Source organism: Monodelphis domestica, chromosome 3 (assembly GCF_027887165.1).
Source record: "Monodelphis domestica isolate mMonDom1 chromosome 3, mMonDom1.pri, whole genome shotgun sequence".
NCBI lineage: Eukaryota > Metazoa > Chordata > Mammalia > Didelphimorphia > Didelphidae > Monodelphis > Monodelphis domestica.
In genome coordinates, this window is record NC_077229.1 from 115,487,400 (window position 1) to 115,510,878 (window position 23,479).

General features: G+C 36.4%; 1 protein-coding gene across 1 annotated transcript in view; it reads left to right on the forward strand.

Moving 5' to 3' along the window:
• Window positions 1-23,479, forward strand: part of COL22A1 (collagen type XXII alpha 1 chain) — a 564,322-nt gene that overhangs the window by 443,568 nt on the left and 97,275 nt on the right. Inside the window, exons 37-41 of the mRNA XM_056823025.1 lie at window positions 44-97; window positions 2,215-2,268; window positions 4,948-5,052; window positions 6,760-6,804; window positions 13,952-14,029. Coding sequence (XP_056679003.1) covers window positions 44-97; window positions 2,215-2,268; window positions 4,948-5,052; window positions 6,760-6,804; window positions 13,952-14,029 — 336 coding nt within the window. The remainder of the gene's footprint in view (window positions 1-43; window positions 98-2,214; window positions 2,269-4,947; window positions 5,053-6,759; window positions 6,805-13,951; window positions 14,030-23,479) is intronic.

Consider the following 23,479-nt stretch of genomic DNA (forward strand, 5'->3'; position numbering starts at 1 on the left):
GCCACGAGTTGTATCTGAATCTCTTTTCTCTTTGCTTCAATAGGGTGTTCCTGGACCAATAGGCCCCCCTGGTGCCCGTGGTCTCCCTGGAAATGTGGTATGTACTCAAAGTTCAGAGAGGGGAAATTGATTAGAAGCTTAATTGTTTCTAATGGAGTTCAGAGGTCAAGAATTTCACAATGGTGAGCCAAAGGGCCATAATGCCCAGAAGGGGAATTCAATAAGTATTTTCTTATTTGAATTATAACTTCATATAGAGGGGCAGTGTTAATGTTAGTAATAAAGAGAAAGCTGGTTTTAGAATCAGTAAGATATGAGTTCAAGTTAAGCTTCTGATAGAAACCTAGATAATTGTCTACGGCTAGAAGTTGTAAAGAGATCATGGATCTGCATTATTAAAGAGAATTTTCTAATCAGTAATTCCCTATACTAATGAAATCACAGTTCTAGATACCTCCCCCTACCATACAGCCCCTCAAATAATAACCACTTACCTTTAGAAAAGTCTTAGATAAAATCATCAAAAGTCATGATGTTCCTCTTCTAAATCTTCCCTAATGGTGCAAAAATTCTGTTAAGTGAAATATGTTGTAATCTAATAGAAAGAATGCTAATATATTTGGACAAATTCCAGCCTTACCAAGGGTTTGTTCTGTTACATTATTAGCCACTTAACCTCTCTGGATTGACAAATAGTATTCTTATCTCTAAAATGGTGAAAACAATAGTTGCCCCTACATGCCTCCTAGGATTGGTATGACAATGTATCTGAAGGGCTTTGAAAATTGTTATGTACTATTCCAATTGCAAGTAGTTTGCACATTCATTATTCATATGTATATCTTTCAATTTATTGGTTCTCCCTTCAGTGACTTTGAAGACTGTGATTTATCCCAATCCTAGTTTATCTTCATGAGTTTTATTGGCAAAAATAAATATATAAACAAAATGAAATCCTACTCCTGATTCCCAAACTTTTGGTCACAAGTCTCTCCATAGTAAGCTAGATTGGTTAATGCATGACAGATATACAATCCCTCAATAAACCCTAAACATAAACATAAACTGTTCTGTTTTGGTAAAATCCAGTAGACCTTGTATTTTGGTATAACATCTATAAATTCAGAACTACTTCCACAGTATGATGAGGCCCCAGAGTAGGATTTTAGAAAACAAAGCCATCCAGCCTCCCATTAAACAGCTTCAATAATGAGTTTTTGTTTTTCTTTTCCCAGAGTGCTTCATATAAATTAAGTCTTAAGAAGGATGAAAGCTTGTATCCAACTGGACTCTAATTGATGTATTTTTTTTTAAAAAGCAAAGTCTTAACACTACAAGACTTAGGAGGGACCATGGAATACAATCTTCTCATTTTAGAGATGAGGAAACTGAAGCCCAAGGAAGTTAGCCTCCTCCTCACGCTCTATCTCTCTCTGTGTCTCTCTCTCCCCCTTCCTTTTATGTGGTGCTGCCTAATTTTGTTATTCATTTGTTTTTCAATGTTGTCTGACTTTTTGTTACTCCATTTGGGATATTCTTGGCAAAAAATACTGGAATACTTTGCCATTCCCTTCTTTAGTTCACTTTTCAGATGAGGAAACTGAGGCTAACAGGAGTAAGTGACCTGCTCAGTGTCACATAGCTATTAAATATCTAAGGCCAGATTTGAATGCAAGAAGATGAGTCTTTCTAACTCCAGGTCTGCATTGTATCCACTGTGCCAACTAGCTATGCCATAAATGCTGCCTCAAAATTATATCTTCTAAATTATTTCTATCTTTTTCTAAGTAATTTTCTTATCTCTTAACACACTTGTTCATCAAAACCTTTATATATATATATATATGGTAAGCCCCGATTTCTAAGTGAGGAAACTAAATTTTGAAGAAGCAATGTTTGCTAGAAAAAGTCACAATGAGCCACCTATATGTATATGACTAGAGATTCATATATGACTCTTGAAAAAAATACAGAGCAGAAAATGACAGCAAATATTATCTCAATGCTATGATTAAAAAGAATATGTTATCCTTGGGAAGACCTACAATGTAATAAGAACAGATTGAAGGTGCTCTAATCAATTAAAATTAGTATTCAAGACAATAAATGCATTGCATAGCAACATTTGGAAAGGAAGATATTATGTCCTTTGTTGATGACAGGAGTATTTTTAAATCTAATTTTGTGCCAACCTAACTTTTTTTTTCTCTTCAGGGCATACCTGGAGTCATGGGCCCACCAGGGAAAATTGGAGAGAGAGGAGAAAAGGTAAGAAGTGGTGATCTATATGACCTTGGCCAAGTCACTTCTTTGCTATAAGACTTAGTGTTTTCCTTCTATGAAATTAGGAGGTTGAACTACATAATGTCTAATGTTCCTTCAGGGTCTAATATTCTAGGTTCTGCATTCTCACAAAAGGTGAGAAGTTCTAATACCTTTTCCAGTTCTAACCATCCAAGAACTCTTATTAACTGGCTCTCAAATATTTGCAATATTCTACCGAACACATCAGAATGTGCTTCAAAAATCTTCATCATAGAATTCAAGGTCTTGAAGTCTTTTGTAAAGGCAATTAGTACATCCCAATGTGTTTTCAAATACATCATTTCAAAGATCTGAGAATGAAAGATTGGAGGCAATTGCATTGAAGAAAATTCTATATGCATTCCTATTAATTTCAAAGTTTAGCACCAAACTAAGATTTTTCTCTCATCACTTTCTTGAACTTACTCTACATTGTAGCCAAATTCTCTGATTCACTCTTTTCTAAGTTTGATTTCCCTTTGCTCTTTTCTTAACCTGGTCTAATCTCTCCATCATAACATTTATTTATTTTTAAATTATCTATTTTTATCAATAACATTTGTATTTATATCATACTGATTTCCAAATATATTTCTCCTTTCTTCCATTACTCTGAGTCATCCCTCATAACAAAGATTTAAAAAGAAAAAAAGGGGGGAAATCCAGTTCATTAAAGCTAATCAGACTATCAAATGCCCCCATCATATATTTAAAATCTTAGCTATCTTTCAATGTCAAACTCATTCTCTGGAGCTACTCCCTTCAGGTTTCCTCCAAATGAATGTGCTTTTAGAATGTTCCGTGATTTCTTCAGTGCTTGTCAAGATAAAGTTTTCATTGTCTTTGCCCTTAAGAACTTATTGTCTAACAGGCTTAGAGAAAATATGTGTATACATTCAACTAAATTTAGTTTACCAAACAATTACTGAAAACTGATCATGTGCTGGATTTTATATTTAGAGTTAGGAATAAAAAGACAAAAATAAAACCATAAGCACACATAAATATGATACTAGTTAGAATATATATGCATTAGACTCTAAGCTCTTTGAGGGCAGGGACCAAATCTTATTATTTCCCTACAGTTTCTACCTAGCAGCATAGTAACTACTGAATGTTTGTTGGATGAATAACTATTGCAAAACACTTTGAAATTCCACAAATGTAGGATAACTTCTGGAACTAAACATAGAGGCTTATACAAATATTCAAAAAGTATTGGTTACTTTGATCTCTGGATATAAAGACAATATATGTTAGGAGCATAGCCACACTGAGTATACTGGGAAGAATAGTTCCTGGGAGGTTTATTTTTCTTATGTCTATTTGATTTTTCTTGTAAGGAATATTTTCTAGGGGGAGCTAAAAAGAGATCTGCCCTGGAGATAAGAGGTACTGGATTCAAATTTAACCTCAGACACTTCTTAGTTTTATAACCCTGGACAAATCACTTGACCCCTATTACTTAGCCCTTACCACGCTTCTGCCTTAGAATTGATGCTTAGTATTGATTCTAAAACAGAAGGTAAGAGTTTTAAAAGAACTGGGTCAATTTGCAACAATAACAACAGTTTTCTGAATTCTTCCTAATCTCAACAGATTTTTTTTTTTTTTTGGCAAGAAAAACAGCATCTACCTCTCATTTAGAAAAAAATGGGGGAGGGAGGGGAATGGATAATAATTAAAAAAATATTAACCAATGAAATGTAATTTAGCATAGATGATGTAAATTCTTCATTTAGGTTCCAAAAATCAATTATATAGGTTCAGGAAGAAAGAGACCTGGTTTGAGGGCAGGGTGCCAAATATTTAGATATATTAACCAAAATGGGATAAGATTCTGGAGTGTGACATGGCTATCAGAATAAGAACAAACAAGAAAAGTGGCTCTAATCTTAGGCTTCCCTAAAAGAAGCATAAAAAAAAAAACTGTGGATGATATCCTGTTCTACTCTTCTCTTTTTAGACCCTATGATGCATGTTCAATTCAATTCAAAAGCACCATTTTTAAAGAGGAGCAAAGAACAAACATGAGTTCATATGAGAAATATATATAATGACATTTGAAGAAGTTGGGACCATTTAGCCTAGGAAAATTAAAAGACTGATCTTTAGAGGGAATTACCTCATTCTGCATGCTTTTAAAGGTGAGGTTTAATATAAGACACTGAGAAGGAGATTTTACCTCTCTACAAGAAACAACTCAGTTATAATTAGAGATGATCCTCTTTGGAATGAACTGCCTTGGGAGAAGGTAAGCTTTGTTACTGGCAGTGTTTAAGCAGAGGTTGGGTGACCATTTGTTGAAAAGCCACAAGAGAAATATTTGATCCAGATGAGTGAAAAAGTCCATTCTATTAGATTCTATAATTCACTGTTCTCAGGTGACATAATGTCCTTTATATAAAAATAAGAATCAACTTTTAAAAACAGCTCATCATGGTAGGATATCTTCAAATAGTTATTGGTTATTCATTCCTGGAATATATGGTAAAGTAGGTTTATATTTTAAATAGTGGTTGAATTATTCTTGAAATCCCTTACAAAGCTGAGTTCCTGGGGAACCAATTCTTTGGTGCATATAATTGCATATTTATTCTGCAGATTATCTCAAACCTGAAATCATATTTTTGCTATCTGCAGGGAGAACCTGGTGAAGAAGGAAAGACAGGACCACTTGGTCCAAGAGGTGACCCTGGCCCTCCTGGAGAACCTGGGCCACCTGGAAAAGGGAAGGAAGGAGAGTCAGTAAGTGGGATTCCACATGGCCTCTGTGTTACAGGGAGGCATGCAAGACAGTAGTGATAAGAAGTTGCTGGAAGTAATTCCCCAAAGTTTTCTAATTTTATTTTTGGTGAATATAATTGAGTTATATGATCACATCTAACATCACAAGGTTGTTTGGGAATAAGGTTTTGTTTTGTTTTGTTTTTGTAGAGATTGGGAGGTAAGAAAGTAGATAAAAGAAAGTATAGTTCCATTGAATAGGTGGAAATACATTTCCTACAAAAAGCCTATATCAATATAACAACAAAGGTAGCTAGCATCTAATCTTGGTGCATCATTTACATGAATACCTCAATATCAAGTAATATTATATAAGAAGAAGGAGGGTGACTTGATTCAAGAGAATGGAAGATCCCAAGAGATGGTTATCATGGACCAAGATAAGTCAAAATATAGCTATGTTCCCATGGGATTGCTCATTGGTTGATCAAATTGACTGGGGGAAAGTTGGAGTAATGATAGGAATGATAATGGGAACTTCTTCATAGAGGGAAGTATCTATAGAAGGATAGTAGCGAATGATTATGAGACAGGAATACTAATTACTATGTGCCTCCATGATGAAGAAATAAAGGAAGAATTGCCCAGGAATTAGAACAAAGAATCAAGTTATGGAAGCAGTGACATGGTGGGTCAAATCAGGATATCTCATCAGGGCAATCGAAGCAGTAGGAAAGAAAGATCAGAATCCAGGAAGGAAAGCATGAGTGCATGTCAAATCCAGGTAGCGACTTTGACTCACCCATGTGTTTTATTTTCTGTATCTGTTGTCATACACACAGCCCCACTTGATGGTGCCTCTACAGTCTGTTGTGCCTGCCAACAGTGTGGTCTGGACACCAGACACTTAAACTTTTCTCTGTTTTCTATAGTTCCTTTTCATTAGTCCATTAAAAATGTGATATTTGCCTCCCAAAAGACAAGAGCATGGGCATTTATAAACTCTTTGTCCTCATACTCAAGACTCTGTTTAGCTCAGAAACAGTCAATGATCTAACTTCCTCTTTCACTTTTTCACAGTCCAGTTTTGACTCAATACCTCACAATGTCCCAAAGACATAAGGTCATTCTCATTTATGTACCTTTGGGCACACCATTCCCATCACCTAGAATATCCTGCCTCCCTCAGGATCTCTAAATCCTACTGGTCCTTCAGGATTCAGTTTAAGACCCATCTCTTCTAGGGAGCTTTCCGTAGCGGAACCTTATTAAATCTCATTCTCTAAAATTCTATGCTTCTTTGTCTACTCTACACTGTTTATATGATTAAAAGATACTGAAAGATGAGAAATTTGGCTCACTATGTGTCAACAAGCATTTATTAGAAACTTAATAGTTCCAAGTATTGTGTTAAAATATGAGGGATATATTTTTAAAAGGCAAAACTAAAACCTCTCCCCTGAAGGAATTCACATTTTATTAGGTAATGCAACATACAAGTAATTAGGCACATTCCAAAATGGAAGGTAATTTTAGAGGAAAGGACTTCTAAAATATTCCATATGCTTTTGTCTTATTTCACTAATTGTATTATGAGACTTTTAAGAGTCCGGGCCATACCTTCCTCTTTATTTCCATATCACCTAGCACAAAAGTTATCTCCAGGTTATGCTTATTCATGGGTTGACTGGGTCATAATTTTGTTCCTTCCTGTGTTCTCTTTGCCAGGGTCGTCCTGGTGCACCTGGGTTACCAGGACCTCAGGGACACAAGGTAAGACATTTTCATTTGGGAAAGCAGTAAATGGGTTTATGAGAAAGTCTAAACATTTCAAGTCATTCTAATATACTTCCATGTGAAGCCATCTCTTTGGAAAAAGCCAGATACTATTTGTCTGGCAATATATGGTATTTCTTTTTAAAAATTGCATTTTTACTAGTGCCAGCAATTCTTTTACCACCACTTTTTTATTGCACATCACTCCTTTATTATAATGAACAACAACAAAAAAAGGGGGGGGTGAAAGGTGGGGAGGGGCAGGGTTAGTACTTATGCTAAAACTGATGAGGACCCTGGTGGCAGGTCTGTGTGGCTGGAAGGCAATGGGATATGGAGACACATTTTGACAAGACTTGGGGGCATTTCACTGCCACCAAACAGAGATGGGGCTATAAAATGCACAGTGGGATGTACTCATCCACCGTTTGAAATCAAGAACTCCTCTGCACTGGTGCAGCTTGAGTTCTCTGATGATTACCATGTGGGATAGTTTAATTATAAAAAAAAAAATCTGAGTATTCCATGACTTAACAAGTGGTCTTCTTGAGTTGCCTGAAGAAAAGACCTTCTGATGATGAATCTCTCAGTGCTCTTTGTAGGTCTAATCATCTTACAAAGGATTCAGGCTCTCACTGGGTCCATGCTGAAAATGGTCCTACCTTATTGGGATTCTCCAAAGCTTCTGTAGAGGGAAGGGCAGAAAAAGAAATGGATTTAGGAGAACATGGAGGTTAAAATCCTAGTTCTACTAAGTATTACCTATATGATAGAGATTGAGATGAAAATTGGAACTGTAAAACTGTTCAATACCGAGGGCATCCCTCGGTAAAGAAAATATCTTTATTAATTCAGACCCCTTTTTTCTGAAACTTAGATTCTTAGAGAGTTGCCTAGACAAGTGGTATTAAACTCAAACAGAAATGAGACTGTGTATTGACTTGAAAACTACAAGTTATTCTCTATATTGTGTTAATTTTTTTTATTTTTATTAAACATTTCCCAATTATATTTCAATCTGATTTGGGCTAGACTCCAGAGATTTTTTTGGTGCCTGCTGTTGTGAGTTTGTTAGCTCTGGCCTAAACTACTGAACAGTGAAGTCCACACAGCCACACCTGGTATGTGGTAGAGATGGGGCTTGAGTCCAAGTCTTCCTGGCTCTTACCATTATACCTGGCTCTGTTGCAGGTTTTTCTCCAATTCTCTCATCCACAATACCATACTGCCCTTTATCATCTCCATTACCTTCAGAGAATGGGTCTTAGTTTGCTCCCCAATATCTTAGGTGGGACATTAATAAAAATGAAGAAAATCTAGAAAAAAACAGGATGGTGAAGGGCCTTAAGTTCATGTTCTATGAGAATCAGTTGAAAGAAATAGAAGCTAGTGTCTGAAGCAAAGAACAGGAAAACATTTTATGAGATGGTCTTTATGGTCCCTTCCAACTCTCAATCAAATATCTTTCAGTGATCTAGTAACTAGGGTTACCCCTGTACAATAATGAGGCATCAGAGAAGAACTTAGGGGTTTCATGTGTAGGTCCTGTCTTCCAACAATGGATTTAAGAAGAGACCACTTTCAAACATCCCCTGATCATACAGTATTTCACAGAATATTAATTTCTTATGTCCTTAGAATTTATAAGGGGCAATGATTCCTTTGAAATTATTCCTGGCCCCCAAATAATCATTCTTTTTTGTTCTTGGGTAGTCTAATGGGAAGAACCCTGAACTAGGAATCAGAGGTTTTGAGTGCTAGACCTTATTTTACTACTTCCCTACTCTAACTAGGGGGTCCATCAAGCAAGTCAATGAACAAATTCTGATCCTTCATTTCCTTGACTCTAAAATGGGTATTGAATTTCCTGCCTACTTCACAAAAATGTTATGAGAATCCATGTATACAAGTGGCTTAGTGTGTGCAAAATATTGTCTAAAGAAAATCTCTTCTTACTCTTAATGGAAAGAGGATCCCAATAATCACAGCAAATGAGAAAACTGACTCCCATCCTTGTCCTAAACACCATGCAACTCATTTGCAAACAAGTACACACACCAGTCATTCAGAACTTACAGAATAACCATCAGATCCAGAATCTTGGTGTGACTTTTTAAGAGGCATCCTGTTATAGTAGAAAAAGCAATAATATTGTAGTTAAAAAAAAAGAAACCCTTGGATTCTAATACTGTTTCCACTTCTAACAAGATAAGTGATTTTAGGCAAATCATTTCCCAATCCCAAGCCCTCAGTTATAGCCTCTGGAAAGTGAGGAACTGGATAACCTCAAATCTTTCATCTAGCTCTAATATTCTTCATTCTCTGCTCTGTAACATTTCTCTTCCAGTTCTTACATTCAATGTTCTGTGTCCAAGATACTCCAGCAGCCGGCTCTGGACATTTTTTCTGGCTATCCCCCATGCCTGGAGTGTTCTCCCTACTTAACTCCACCTCATAGCTTCCTTAAAATCCCAACTAAAATCTCACCTTCTCTAGGAAGCCTTTCCCAATCCCCCTTAATGCTAGTGCCATCCTTCTCTCGATTATGTTTCATTTATTCTGTATAATAGCTTTTTGTACATAGTTGATTGTGTGTTGTCTACTCCATTAGACTGTGAGCCCCTTTAGAGCAGGGACTATGTTTTGCCTTTTTTTTTCCTTTCTTTATCCTTAGCACCTAGCATGGTGGCTAGAACATGGTAGGTGCTTAATAAATGTTTATTGACGAATTATCCCAGAAGTCCAAGTTCGCAACTTCCTTTCAGCTCTAACATTCTTTATTCTATTGTCCCATGGCTGAGGTCCCTTCCAGCTCTAACATTTAATGAGACTGTGAGAATGTGATTTAGAACTAATTGTTGCTGCTCACTCAGTGACACCAGGAAGAGAGGCAGACAACATGGGGCAGGGGGAGTGTCACTAAATAGAGAATAAGCAGCAGACTGGGGGAAATGACATCCCTTATCTTGTACATCCAAGGGTCAAAGGCTGGAAACAGTGTCATCACATTGGAGAATTAAGCCCAATCTTTTTCTTTACCCATTGCTTCATTGGCATGCCCTATTTGATTACCCAGAAGTCTATAAAAGGCTTCTTTTTGCTTCAGTTGTAGTAAAATCCTCCCCAATTCCCCAGTGCCTTAACAGATAGTAAATACATTGCATCTTTACTGTCTCTGTCCCACAAGCACTTAGCTTTTTATTTCTTAACCTTACATTTAAACTTCCACTGAAATAGCATCTAAACCATTCGATGGGTATTGAAACTCTGGGCTATTAAGCTAGGGAGTTGTTTCCCCATGGACAGGACTAGAATGACCCATAGCACATAAACATGGACAAAAGATTATCAAATATGCTGAAGAGAGCAACTGAGACCTGGATCTAAGGAATGAGCCTTTCTTTCCTCTTCCTTTCTATTATTGGTATAGGGATAATCACTTTAAGAGTTGATCCTCTCAGAAGTAAGTTGCTTTTAGGCAAATACACAGACATTATTAATATAAAATATTAGAGCTAGAAAGTAATTTAGATGTATTCTAGTCCTCTCATCCCACACTATTCCTTATTTTATAGAGGTTCTTGGGAACATAGATTTAAGGGTGGAAAGGATCTTTAGAGGACAATGGATTCAACCTCATTTTACAAATGGAGAAACTGAAGCACAGAAAGGTTAAATGACTTGCCATTTGTTACACAGCTGGTAAGTATCTAAGGCAGGATTTGAATTCAAGTCTTTCTGTCTGCAATAGTGCAGTGACTTTTCTAATATGTCATAGGCTACCTTTCTTAGGAACTGAAGACTGGGGTGACGAAGTGACTTATACTAAATCAAGGTTGGTTAGTTGCATAACTGAGGCTAGAATCAAGGATTTCTGATTTATAGAATATTAGAATTAAAGAATAATAAACTTTAAGAGTTGTGAAGGCTACAAAACTAGAGCAGGGCTCACTGAATGTTAGGGCTGAATGGATCCTTGAACTGAGAATGTGTCAATCCCCAAATGGTCCAAGCACCTATACTATGTAGGAATTATTTTGTTTAAAAAAATTCATCCTTAGAAAGTCATACTAAAATGGCAAACTGTCCCTTGTTATAATTACATATGAACATAGGATCATAGGTTATATTAGAACTGAAAGGGAACCTAGAGGGTATCTAATACAACATCCTCATTTTACATATAAGAAAGCAGAAGCAGATCAATATTAAATGACTTGTCTGTGATCATCAAGTTAATGTCAGAGGTAGGATTTGAACTTGTATCTTTCTGACACTTTCTGACAAATTCTACACTGTACCATGCTGTACTTGTAATTTCCCAGAAGAAATTCACATATATGATCTCTGAATCTGCTTGTGATATAATGAAAATATCCTCAATTTGGTATCCAAATTAGGTTATTCTAAAAATCTGATCTCTACTCCCTAGGTGACCATGACTGTCACTGAACTTCTTTGAGCTTCAGTTTTTTTCATCTGTTAAAAAATGAAGAGGATAAATAAGTCACTACAAGGTCTCTTTGGGTCCTTTAAGCTTCCTCAGGTCCTCAAGGAACCTATGAGGCAGTTCAAAGGTTCTCAATTTGGAAGATGAAAGAAATCAAGGCTGTTTTCATTTACTTTATAATTTCTATTATTTCTATACAATACTTTAAAAAATCAATTACCTTATGTTTTGAGAAATATATTGCCTTTGCTGTCTTTTGAGCCCCCTAACAACTTTAGAGGTAAGCACTTCAGACTTTATGATCACCATTTGCCCCATGAGGTTCAAGGAGATTAAATGACTTGTGTGTGCTCAGAGTGTTAAGCATCAGGTGCAGGATTTGTTTGACTCCATGTCTTACTGAATTCAAGTCCAACACTCTTAACTCACAACTGTCAGTCCATATATTTTCCATTCATTGACCTGCCTCCCGTGGACCCCATGACTCTCTCTGTCTCTCTGTCTCTGTCTCTCTTTATCTCTGTCTCTCTGTCTCTTTCTCCATCTCTCTCTGTGGCTGTCTCTTTCTGTCTCTGTCTCTGTCTCTCTTTCTCTCTGTCTCTGCCTCTCTCTCAAAGATATTTCTTTCTAGTGCTCTGTGGAGCTTTTTCTAAAATATATGCATGCAAGAAGGATGATTAATGAAATCCCCTTTAGTAAAAGTAAAGAAGGGATCATTAGATGACTCAATGGATAGAGTGCCAAGCCTGAATATTTGAGGTCCTAGGTTCAAATGTGACCTCAGCCATTTCAAATATATGGGACCCTGAGCAAATCACTTAACCCTAATTTCCTAGACCTTAACACTCTTCTATCTTGGAACTGATACTTAGTATTAATTTGAAGACAGAAGGTAAAAGTTTAAAAAAAGAAAGAGAGAAAACGGAAAGGAACCACCCCAAACTACTACCACCACTTCTGACTGACTAAATTTAGTTTTCTACTTTCAAGACATTTTTCCCCCTGTATTTTCCCTTGCCACTGTATCCACTTGTTCTGACTTGTCTCTGAGGATACAAGTCTAGGTAACAGGGATAATGAGGAAATTGGTAGAAGGGACAGATTTGGAAATGAAATTAACAAGTTCAATTAGGGACACAGTGATTTTAAAATCATGGCAGGCCACTCAAGTGGAAATACCCAGTAGCTAATTGGAGACAAGAGACTGCTCACTTGTTAGCTGAGAGATTAAAGATATATGTAGATTTGGTCATCATTTCTATGCAGATAATAATTGAACAGATGGCATTACCAAAGAATGATGAGAAAGAATGGGGGAAATATGAGTAAAGATAAAAGTAGCACCATTCAAAAAGAAAAAGGAAACAGTAGAAGTAGTCAGAAACAAAGGAGAACAAAGAGAGCATTGTCACCAGAACATATTGGAGAAGAGAATATGAGGATGGTGACTAACAGTGTCAGTTGCTGTACAAAAATCAAGAATGAATACTAGAAAAGGGCATTGAATTTGGACAATTGAGGTTATTGGTCTCCTTAGAGGAAGTATTTTTGTAGAGACCAAAACTAAATTTCAAGGTCATTCATTAAGGAATGAGTTATCTCTGAGTGATGTGGATATGAAGACATTCAGTTGAAATCCAGTAATGTGATGTTGCTCCCCCAAACATTCATGTAATCTTAGGCAGAGTTCATATTAGGATTGAATAGAGTGAAGAAGTATGGGGGATCATCCCATTATCTTCTATTGTGTTCAAGTGGGAATCTGCAATATTATGTTCAATTCCAGAGGCAACTTTTAGAAGTGGAGATTCATATAGAGGATGGTGACCATGATAGTGAAAGCCCTTAAAAATTCATGAAAATCAATAATAAGAACTAGATCTTATAGCTAAAGAAGCTTTGGGTGAGAGGGAGAAAGGAAAATAATGGAAGAGGGAGTAGATTTGTTTATGTAACTACATAATGCAGAAATAGGTCCAATGGTTAGAAGACATAGGGAAGTAAATTTGGGTTTAGTATAGGGAAAAATGGACTTAAAACTAAGGCTATCCAAACATGAAATGGACTATCTTCATTCGTAAGGAGTTTCTCCTCACTAAAGGTCTTCAGAGATAAACAAGATGACTATTACTCAAGGATTTTCAGAGTGAAATTCATGTACTGGGTAAGAATTACAATTTAGATGATCTCTATGATTCTGGCTTGAACTGAGGTAGGAGGAGATGAGATTTATGGTGAAATAATAATCAGAATTTGTAGTGTTTTTCAAGTTTGATTTTTCACAGCTATGGATCTATGTGCTCAAATATAGAGTGTTCAGAGAAGAATGATCAAAGTTAGGGCATGATTGAGTTTGGGAACATATAATCATGTTTAGGCAAAAGATTTTGTTGATGAACACAGCCTAGCTTAGAGACAACATCACAATCTGGGCAGGAGTATGGACAATTTTATAATGATGGTAGAATTAGAAAAATTTAGGGGAAAAAATTTGACAAGATGGATCTTGCCAGGAGGCAGCTACATAGAAAGATGAAATGACTAAAAACAATGTCCTGTCTTAGCATGGCTGAATTGGGATAAATGAGTATGAACTTGATGTCAAAAGTTATGATTGAATTTGCTGGGTGGAACACTATTATTGACCACTATTTAAAGTGCTGACCTTACAAACTTGTTCTTCCCTCATTCTAGGGGGACCGAGGTGCTCCAGGCTTGCCTGGCCAGCCTGGAAATAGAGGAGGCCCAGGAATTGGAGTAGCAGGCCCTCCTGTAAGTAGTCAACCCAAATTCTCTCTGCAACAAACTGTGGTACATTTCTTAACTCCCAGGAGAACTATAGTAGAGTGTCGTTCCATGCTGGTGCTCCAGTTACAGTGTTGTTGGTAAGCATTGGTGGCAGGATTAAGAGGGCCATTTAGTGACATCTGTGACCACCCTTGGTTTGTTCTCTTGTTCTTTGCTTTTTTTGGAAAACAAACAAACCAACAAACATGTCTGTTCTGTCGATGATTTATTCAGCTAAGGAGGTGGTACATTGGACAGAACATGGGGTTTAGAGTCAGGAATGTCTGAATTCAAAACTGGCCCCAGGAACTCCTTAGTCAAACTCTTGTTTGGCTCAGTTTCCTCATGTAAAAGGAGCTGGAGAAGGAAATGGCAAAAATACCCCAGTATCTTTGTCAAGAAAACCCCAAAAGGATCACAGTCAGACAAGACCAAAAATGAATGAACAAAAGGGTTTGTAATCTGTACTTTGGTCACCAGATGGTGCTCCAGCTCCCTAGGAATAGCCTTTTTTCCCACCATCCAATTCCTCCTTCCTTTAGGACTCTTTCTGAGCTGGCAGATACTGAGATGGACAACAGAGTCAAAGAAAATCTAAATGAAAAGGTCTTGGAATAGACTCAAAATTACCCAAACTTCAAAATGTCTCTGTCATCCAGTCTGTCAAATCTCCATTTCCATGGTATGGATTAACCCCTTCAAACCCATCACTTGTACTTCAAATTCATAGAACTAAACAATGCACTCTAATGGCCATAGGACACAACAACCAGACAACTGAAACATGCCATTAAACGATTAAAAACTGCTTCTGAAAGTTACAATAGGGTTAAAGCAGGGGCAGCAGGATGGAGCTAAAAGATAAGGAATTGGAAAGGTTTAAAGTCTTCACAGGCTTCTCAGGAAGTGCTCTGAAGAAGCAGTCTGAGAAATAATCTGGGAATTAGCATTCTGTTTGATTCCATCCACTGTAACTCATTTAGATTAGGAACTCCTTGAGCTCAGAGACTATCTTTTGCTTTTTTTTTTTTTTGTATCTCCAGAGTTTAGCAGTTTAGTGTATAGAAATTGTTGTTTTGTTCAGTCATTTTATTCATGACTCCATTTGAGTTTTTCTTGGCAAAGACACTAGAGTGGCTTTCCATTTCAGAGGAGAAAATTGAGGCAAACAAGGCTAAGTGACTACCTTTGGGTCATACAGCTAGTAAATATCTGAGCTTAGATTTGAACACAGGAAGATGAGTCATCTTGACTCTCCACCTAGCACTCTTTTAATTGTACCACCCAGCTGTCCCAAATAGAAGGCACTTAATTAATGTTTATTGATTGTTTATTGATTAACCACTCTGATCCAGACAGTATCCCAATAGTTAGGTAAGGTCATTATGTTGTTTCCTTTGGCTGCCTGCACTCTACTCCCAGTTGGTCTGGACATTCAATTGAGGTCTGCCTCACCTACATGGACATCTTTGCTAAGAGGCCTCAATTCATGCTTTGAATTCCCCTGATTACAGGTGCTCAATCAGCAATCAATACCAGTTCTATGCTCTTGGCCATATGCCAGGAAAAGTTTGGCCTCCCTGGAAGCTTCTACCTGCTACTTCTTTGCTTCAGTTTACAAAAACTTCTGAAGAGATGCTACTCTAAGGAAAAAGCAATCAGAAAACTGAAAACGCTGGGAAAAAAATTGCCCATCTCCCTGTTTATGTAGTATTTGTGAATTCTTCTTTTACCTTGCTCCCCTAAGAGGTCTTAAAGGACTAAATGACATTTAAATTTGGAACCAGGTCCCTGGTCACCCACCAGGGCTATTATAGTTCACATCAACGGCTGCAGTAAATACCAATCATTAGAGGGAAAGAAAAAAAATTAAAGAAGTCTTTCTTCAAGTGGAAGGCCTCAAACACTTTGAAGGGAAGCAGCTACTTCTCTTCCAAAGAATCATACTGTAAACTCATAGTTGTTGACAAGTAAAGAATTATCTATTAAAGATCAGAGGGTGAAGAGCCAAGTAAGAGTGGTTAGTGATGCTCACATAAGAGGTACTGAGGAATATGTGTTTTTCCAACAACAGTTAAAAAGAACATTTTTTATTTCTGTAGCACATTTCTAATACAAGACTGAAATTATCAAGTCTTATTAAAACAGACAACTATCAGCCATTTCATGATAATCCACATGGATATAAATGATATTATCAGAAAGAATCAAGAAGACGTTCCAAAAAAGTATGAAGTCTTGATCAGGAAAATAAAAACCTTAGTGACCCAAATGGTGTTTTCATGTCACTGCTGTCCATCAAAACCAAGAGATTAAGAAGACACAGATTTGAAAACTGAATACTTACTTTAAAAAATGGTGTCAAATAATGTGTTTGCTTTTTTCTGGGCCATGGCTTAGGATATGTTCTGGTTTTTTTTTTTTTTTCTGGTCAGTAATGGAAAGCATTCCATTACAATACCAGTAACTGTTTGCTTGGAATCCTGCAAATCTAATCAAAGGAGCTTTAAAATAAGAAGAAAATGAAAGGAAGAAAACTACCCATATGTAAAGTACAAGCTATAGCCAGAACTTCACTAAGGAAAAAAATTAAGTAAAACCTAAATAGAAAAGGAAAAAACATCTTGTGTCCAAGTGCCTAAACATACAAGTACATAAAATATGATAACATAACATATGATAACAAGAGGAACTAAAGATTTTAATATGAAGAGACCAAATTGAATCCATTGGTATCACAGATTTGGTGGCACAAAATAAATGACTAGAACAAAGCTTTTGACGGATAAATATTATTCAAGAATAACATAGGAAAAAATGGATGATGTAATATTGTCTGTGGACACATAATACTCATGTATGGATATCCATGAACCAGAGGAGTCAGTTTTAATGGAAAATATTTAGTGACACTATAAAATGTGTTGTCATTAGAGTGTATCATAGACAGCTTGAAGAGAAAGAAAATCACAAATCTAACACAGAACCATGATATAACAATGACAGAGAACTTCAGCTCTCAAGATATCTGCTGGAACTTTCTGCCAAATGCAGAGCATCTGCTAATTTCTTAACTTTCCTTAATTATAATTTCATAATTTAAAAGGTGAAATGATCCAAAATAGGAAATTCAATTTTGGATTCAATTTTCACCAAGAGGGAGGAACTGGTTTCTAGGGTGGAAATGATGGGAGCATTGAAATGAAACAGGAACTCCATTTTCACACTTGCACTAGAGAATGGGAGTAAAATCATGTATTGTCTGACATGCACCTTAGATTTGGAAAAACAGATTTGAAAGGATTCAGAGAAAGAATAATTAACATTTTATGGACAGAAATTCTCTAGAAGTCAGTCCGGAAGGCATGAAAAGACATGACAAATGAAATTTTGAAGCCATAAAAAGAAATAATTCAATGAATAGGAAAGGGGAGTTGTCTAAATAAATCAGTTTAACAAAACCTGTCTTACAATTTTTGTGGAAAAAAACAAACATGAGCAGACAATAGATAAATTAAGCAGATTTAGGACTAGTTAAATTGCTAGACATAAAAAGTCAATATTAAAGATTTGTTAGGATCTTAAAAGGAAATCTCTAGTGCAGTGCTTCAGGGATTTGTGTTTGGGCATATTCTAGGCAACATTTTTATCAGTACCTTGAATAAAGGCATTGATAAAGCTCCACAAATCTGCAGATATTGCAAAGCTGGAAGGCATCATGCTAGATGGAAAATTTAGGGTTCAAATATTATGACAGGGTAAAACATTGGGCCAAATCTGATATAATAAAATTTAATAGAGAATGATGTATGTAATACTTGAGTTCAAGAGATCAACTTCACAAGCACAAGATAAGGGAAGCAGGGCAAGTCCACAGTTAGTCTAAAAAGCACCTTGAGTCAGCAGTGTGGTATACCAGTCAAGAAATCTAATGGGATCTTGGTTTGAATCAAGAATGGTATAGTTTCTAATTCTACAGAGATGAACTGTGTTCTGTTCTTGGCAGGCTACAGAGTAGTGTTTTACTGTTTTTAGGTAGCAATTAGACTAGGGGATAAAGTCCTTCCAATTCTGAAATCTTGTGATTCTAATACTTCACCTTCTTTGTCTCTAGTTCAATGTCTTTATTACTCATACTTTGTGTACTTCTATTTAGAAATATGAGGCCATGAGTGTTATTCTTGCCCTTCTTTATGAATACTGTCTATATTGAATCTTGAATCATGCCTTCTACTCTGGCTAGTATTAAGTGTGTGAATATAAGCAAGCAGTGAGTGCTCTCTTCCCCTTCCCTATGCATGAGGATCTTAGGAAAACATACTATTTTATATTAGGAGGAATAGAATAATCTGAGTAGTTAGATATACTTGTTAATGGATTTACTATATCTATCATGCATGGATTTACATTTTTTAAAGCATTAAAATATAAAATAAGTGGACTTTTATGTTAAAACTGTCACAAAACATGCAATAATTCAAAAACCACTTGAACGTGCTTGTAGAGGCTGTCTTCCTCCTACAATTCCACATTATTCTATGTTTCAGGATTGGGATTTGTCAAGAGCTTCTTCAATATTGCTTCATTTGTTCCTTACAACAACTTGGAAAAATAGCATTGTCTACTATCTCCATGTTGTAGAGAAGAACACTGAGTCTTAGGAGAAATGACTTGTATAGGATTGCACCACTAATAAATAAATAGTAATCCAAGGACTCGAACTCTCATCTGCTGAACCCATATCCAGGACCCCTTCCCTCCTCTATATTCCCAGCTACTGCAGTGAATAAGATATGTCCAAACCCATTGCTACTTAATAACCATTGATTAAAGGGTCCTTTAAGGGTTTAAGTCACCATACTTGTTCTTTCAAGGGATCCAAAGGAATTCTGCCCTTAATATCATCATTCTTGTCATTCATTCATTTATCCATTATTTCTTATAATTACTATATGGAGCAACTCATAAAGCAGCAGAACAGGGGAGATGCCGGCATTTTACCTGTCCCCAGAGAGCAATATAGCAATAAGATCTCAAATTCAATGCAATTCAACAAAACATTTAAGTGAATATTACATGTGTAAATTGGTTACCAATATTGCCCTCTTGAGTTTATTGACAGAGAAAACTAACACAAAAATAAATAAAAAGCAAAGTGGAACATTGTAGAGTATTAAGAAAGGTGCAAACAAAGCACTGTGTGGTCTGAGGTAGGAAAAATTCGATTCTGACCTGGGGATCAATAGGCTTCGTGGAGCAGGTATTATACAAGTGGGTCTTGTATGCATGCATTTAAATACCTCTAACTAACTATATAAAGAATATATGAATAAATAACTATATATAAATATAAAATATATATATAACTACATATATAAATATAATGATTATATAAATATAAAATGAGAAAGAGAGAACTACAAAGAAAATGCTACTGAAGTTCAAAAGAAGTAGTGAGTCACCTGTTACTGGAGGTGTTAAGGCAATAGCTGAATGCTCATTCATCTGGTATGCTGTAGAGATGATTCACACATTGGCTAAGAGTCTGGAGTCTGGAACAGATGACCTATGAAGTCCTTTCCAATTCTGAGATTCAGGGAAGCTATTCTTAGGTTCTTTCTGTCTAAATGATTCCTAACCCCCTTGTGCTGAAATGTAGTGCCAAAAATACAGTGCAGAAAGAACTAGTTTTGGCATAAGAGGACTCATCTTTAAATTCTGGCCTTGACACCTGCTAATTTTGTGAATGTGAACAATTTACTTCATTTTCATTCATTCGACACACATTTTAGGTGCCTCTTATGTAATAGAATTCTATATGATGGGGATACAGACAAAATCAAAACAGTCCAGGCTCTTTAAAGAACTTCCTTTCTATGGAGGAGAAGCAATATAAGCACAGATAAATAAATACAAATTACATACAGGTATTTTCCAGAGAAGATGTCAGGAACAGTTGGGGTATCTGAGTGGATCTTGAATTGGAGTTGTTGGCATTTAAACCAAACAGTTTCTTTATCTGTAAGATAATAATTACCCCACCTGGAGGCATAGAGTATTGTGAAACCCCTAATTGTCAGAGACAACTTGAAGATAAGACCTGTGCATCCTAGTGCAGGGTGGAGAGCAGTTTGAGGAAGGAGCTTGGACTTGTCCAGGCCAAGTAAGAGAAGAGATGCTTCTTGCATCAGCAAGTTTTGCAGTGGCCAGCAGAGAGCAGCATAATGCCAGCTGGACCAGTGAGCTGAGTGATGGAGGATGTTCAGGCTTCTGGCAGAAGGGAACTCAAGAGAGGAAGCTCGGGTCTTAGGGCTAAGTAACATGATGTGGCTAGCTTAATGTTATGATGCCAGGAAAGGAGAGCCGACAGAACCAAGAAAATCTCAGTAAAGTGGAGACATTTAGACTGGCAAAAGAAAGATTGAGGAAGAGACAGTGTTTCTATAGACTGCCACGTGAAAGAAAGTTCAGATTTTTTTTCCTTCTTAGACTCTAAGGACAAAACTAGAAATGATATTTGTCATTGAAGAAGTTGATTTCAGCTTAGTATAAGGAAAAAGTATCATGACAGTAAGAGTTGCCTTGGAAGTTAATGCGTTTCCATATTAATGAAGGTCACCAAGAAGATTCCTGGTCTTTAGGGTTCCTTAGAGGAAAGATGCCTATTCAGGTATACATGGGACTAGGTCTTTTTGCAATGGGGTACTCAAGGGCCTTTAGGCCAAGCCTCACCTTTTAATTTTTCCATCACTAAGATGGAAATAAAAGTACTTGTTGAGGAGAAAGGGCTTTGAGACCTACCATTTTCAAATATTATCAGCTACTTCACATGGTTCCTTCATTTTAAATAAATGCCTTTTTTGCTATCCAAATGGGGCCCAAGAGAGCCAGAAGGACCAAGAGGAATGGAAGCCTAAGGCCCAAGAGATCCAGGTGGCCCAAAAGCCTCAGGCCCAGGATAAGGACACTGAGCAGCAAAAAGTCATCTCACCATGGGCCTCACATTCTTTCCTAATTTTTTTCCTTTTATTTTCTTTATTTTTGTTCATTTTTTTACAAGGGACTTTATATAAAGAACTGAATTCTAGAATCTGAGGTCACTTCTTAATCTAAACTTCTGTGATTCAGACTTTAAGTGACTCAAGGCAATGTGAAATAGTAAGGGCTGACTCAGAAAGTCAATAAGACTTATTCAAGGAAAATTATCCACTGACCATTTGGTGTAAGCTGGCCCCTTTGACCATCAGGAATGGTCATCCCATACCATCAAGGCAGTAAAGTGCCTTAGTATACCTCACACCAGACTTGGTGATCAATAGCTCAATAAGCATTTAGTGACCAGGCACTGTGCTAGTCACTGAGGGTATGAAAGCAAAAAATGAACCACTGTCTTCAAAGAGTTTACATTTTCTAGAAAAATAATTCATGTGCATAGAAAAGTATATATAAAATATATATAAATAAATATAAGGTAAATTGCTTGGGGAGGCACCAGCAACTGGAAAAATCAAGAAAGAACTTAGGTAGAATTTGGTGCTGAGCACTGAGAAGAACTAAAACTTCGTGGAATAACAGCTATGATTATAGCTCATATTTTCATAGATATTTAAAGTTTATAAAATGCTTTGACAGGCATACTTTTGTTCAGTCATTTGTCATGTATGACTCTTCATGACCCCATTTGGAGTTTTCTTGGCAAAGATTCTGGAGTGTTTACTCCTCCAGCTCATTTTACAGATGAGGAATCAAGACAAAGAGGGTTAAATTACTTGCCTCGGGCCATACAGTTAGTACATGTCTGAAGCCACATACAAACTCAGGAAGAGGAGTATTCCCATATCCAGGCTAGGCACTGTATCTACCTTCACCACATAGCTGGCCCTTTAGGCATAATTACAATTCCTATTTTTACAGATGAGATAAGTGAGTTTCAAAGAGATAAAGTACTGGCAGCATATCTACTAGGCTGGGTGGTTATTAATTTTAGAACTCAAAGGCATTGGAAGCCATGCCATATAATGGAAAACCATTAGATTCGGAGTCAAGAGACCTGGTTTGAAGCCCCAGATTTATCACTCATGAGAATTTGAACAATTCTCTTCTGTTCTTTTGGTTTTGAAAATGATGAGTTTAAACTCAACAATCTCTAAGATCCCTCCCAACCCCCAGGACTATACTTCTAAATACTAGAATTCTACTTGCTATTCTAATTCTATAATTCAAATAAATTAATATATTATTTTATTAATATATTGTATTATTTTATTTATGTATTATTTAATATATAATTTATTGATGTATTATAATAATGTAATATATAATAATTATATAAAATACATTCTAATAAATAGACTCTATAATTCTATAATTTTAATAAAAATATTATACTTTGACTTGCCTTTCCAAAAGGCATACCATATAAACTAAGTTTTGAACCTGGGTTTCTAAAAGTATTAAAAGTTCTTAATATTTTCCATGCCATTACCTTTTGATGAAGCCCTTCTAAGTATGATGTTTTGCTTTTGTATTCATAATGAAAGATAATATTAAACTTCAATAACTTATTAATGAAGATAAAGTTATGATTTTTCCTATCCAATTTAATGAACCCCCTGAAATATATTCATGGACTCCTTGGAGGCTCCAGCTTAAGAACCCTTGCTGTAGACAGGTTTCCCTTTCCATTGTACCAAGGTTATCTGTAGGTCCATCTACCTTAGTCTCATATAATATGGAAACAATCAACCATACCTCATTGCAAAAGGGATACTGTAAATCACTTTTCAAACACCCCTCTCAAAGAGGGACCAGCTGAAAAGTAATTTGCCTGGTCCACCTCAGAGGCTGTAAATCCAATTTTGTTTCAGTATATTTCCACTGCTTGAGACTTATTGAACTTCAACTTGGACTTCAGTTATCAGATTTCACATATCCTTTCTCTGGCTGCTGGCCTGAGCCTCTGTGTCCCAAGAATTGAAGACAGAAAAGAGGTTCAAAGGTGAGATGAGGTGAAAGTGATGGAGATGGAGAGGTGCACAGAAATTTGGTTTAAGTGGAAAAGCTCTGGACTTGAGGCATAAGACCCTAAAACACCTCTGACATGTATTGGCTAGGTCTCACTGAACAAGTTACTTAAATTCTCAGTGCCCCCAGGCAACTCTTTATGACTCTAAATTAAATAGAAGTTACTAAAACAGTTGGTTCACCAGGACTTCCCTATACAAATAAAATCATAGGTCCATGTCCAATCCTATCCTAGCCCAGCCTCATTTTTGTCATCTGTAAAATAAAGGTTATTGATACTTGGGTCATGTATGCTCCAAGATGTGTCTTTTTTTTTAAAAGAAAAAATGCCTAGATTTGGGTCTTTCCAGTGCATTCTATTCCAGAAGACACTGGTTTGAAGATACTAATTTTTTTCTTATTGTAGAATCT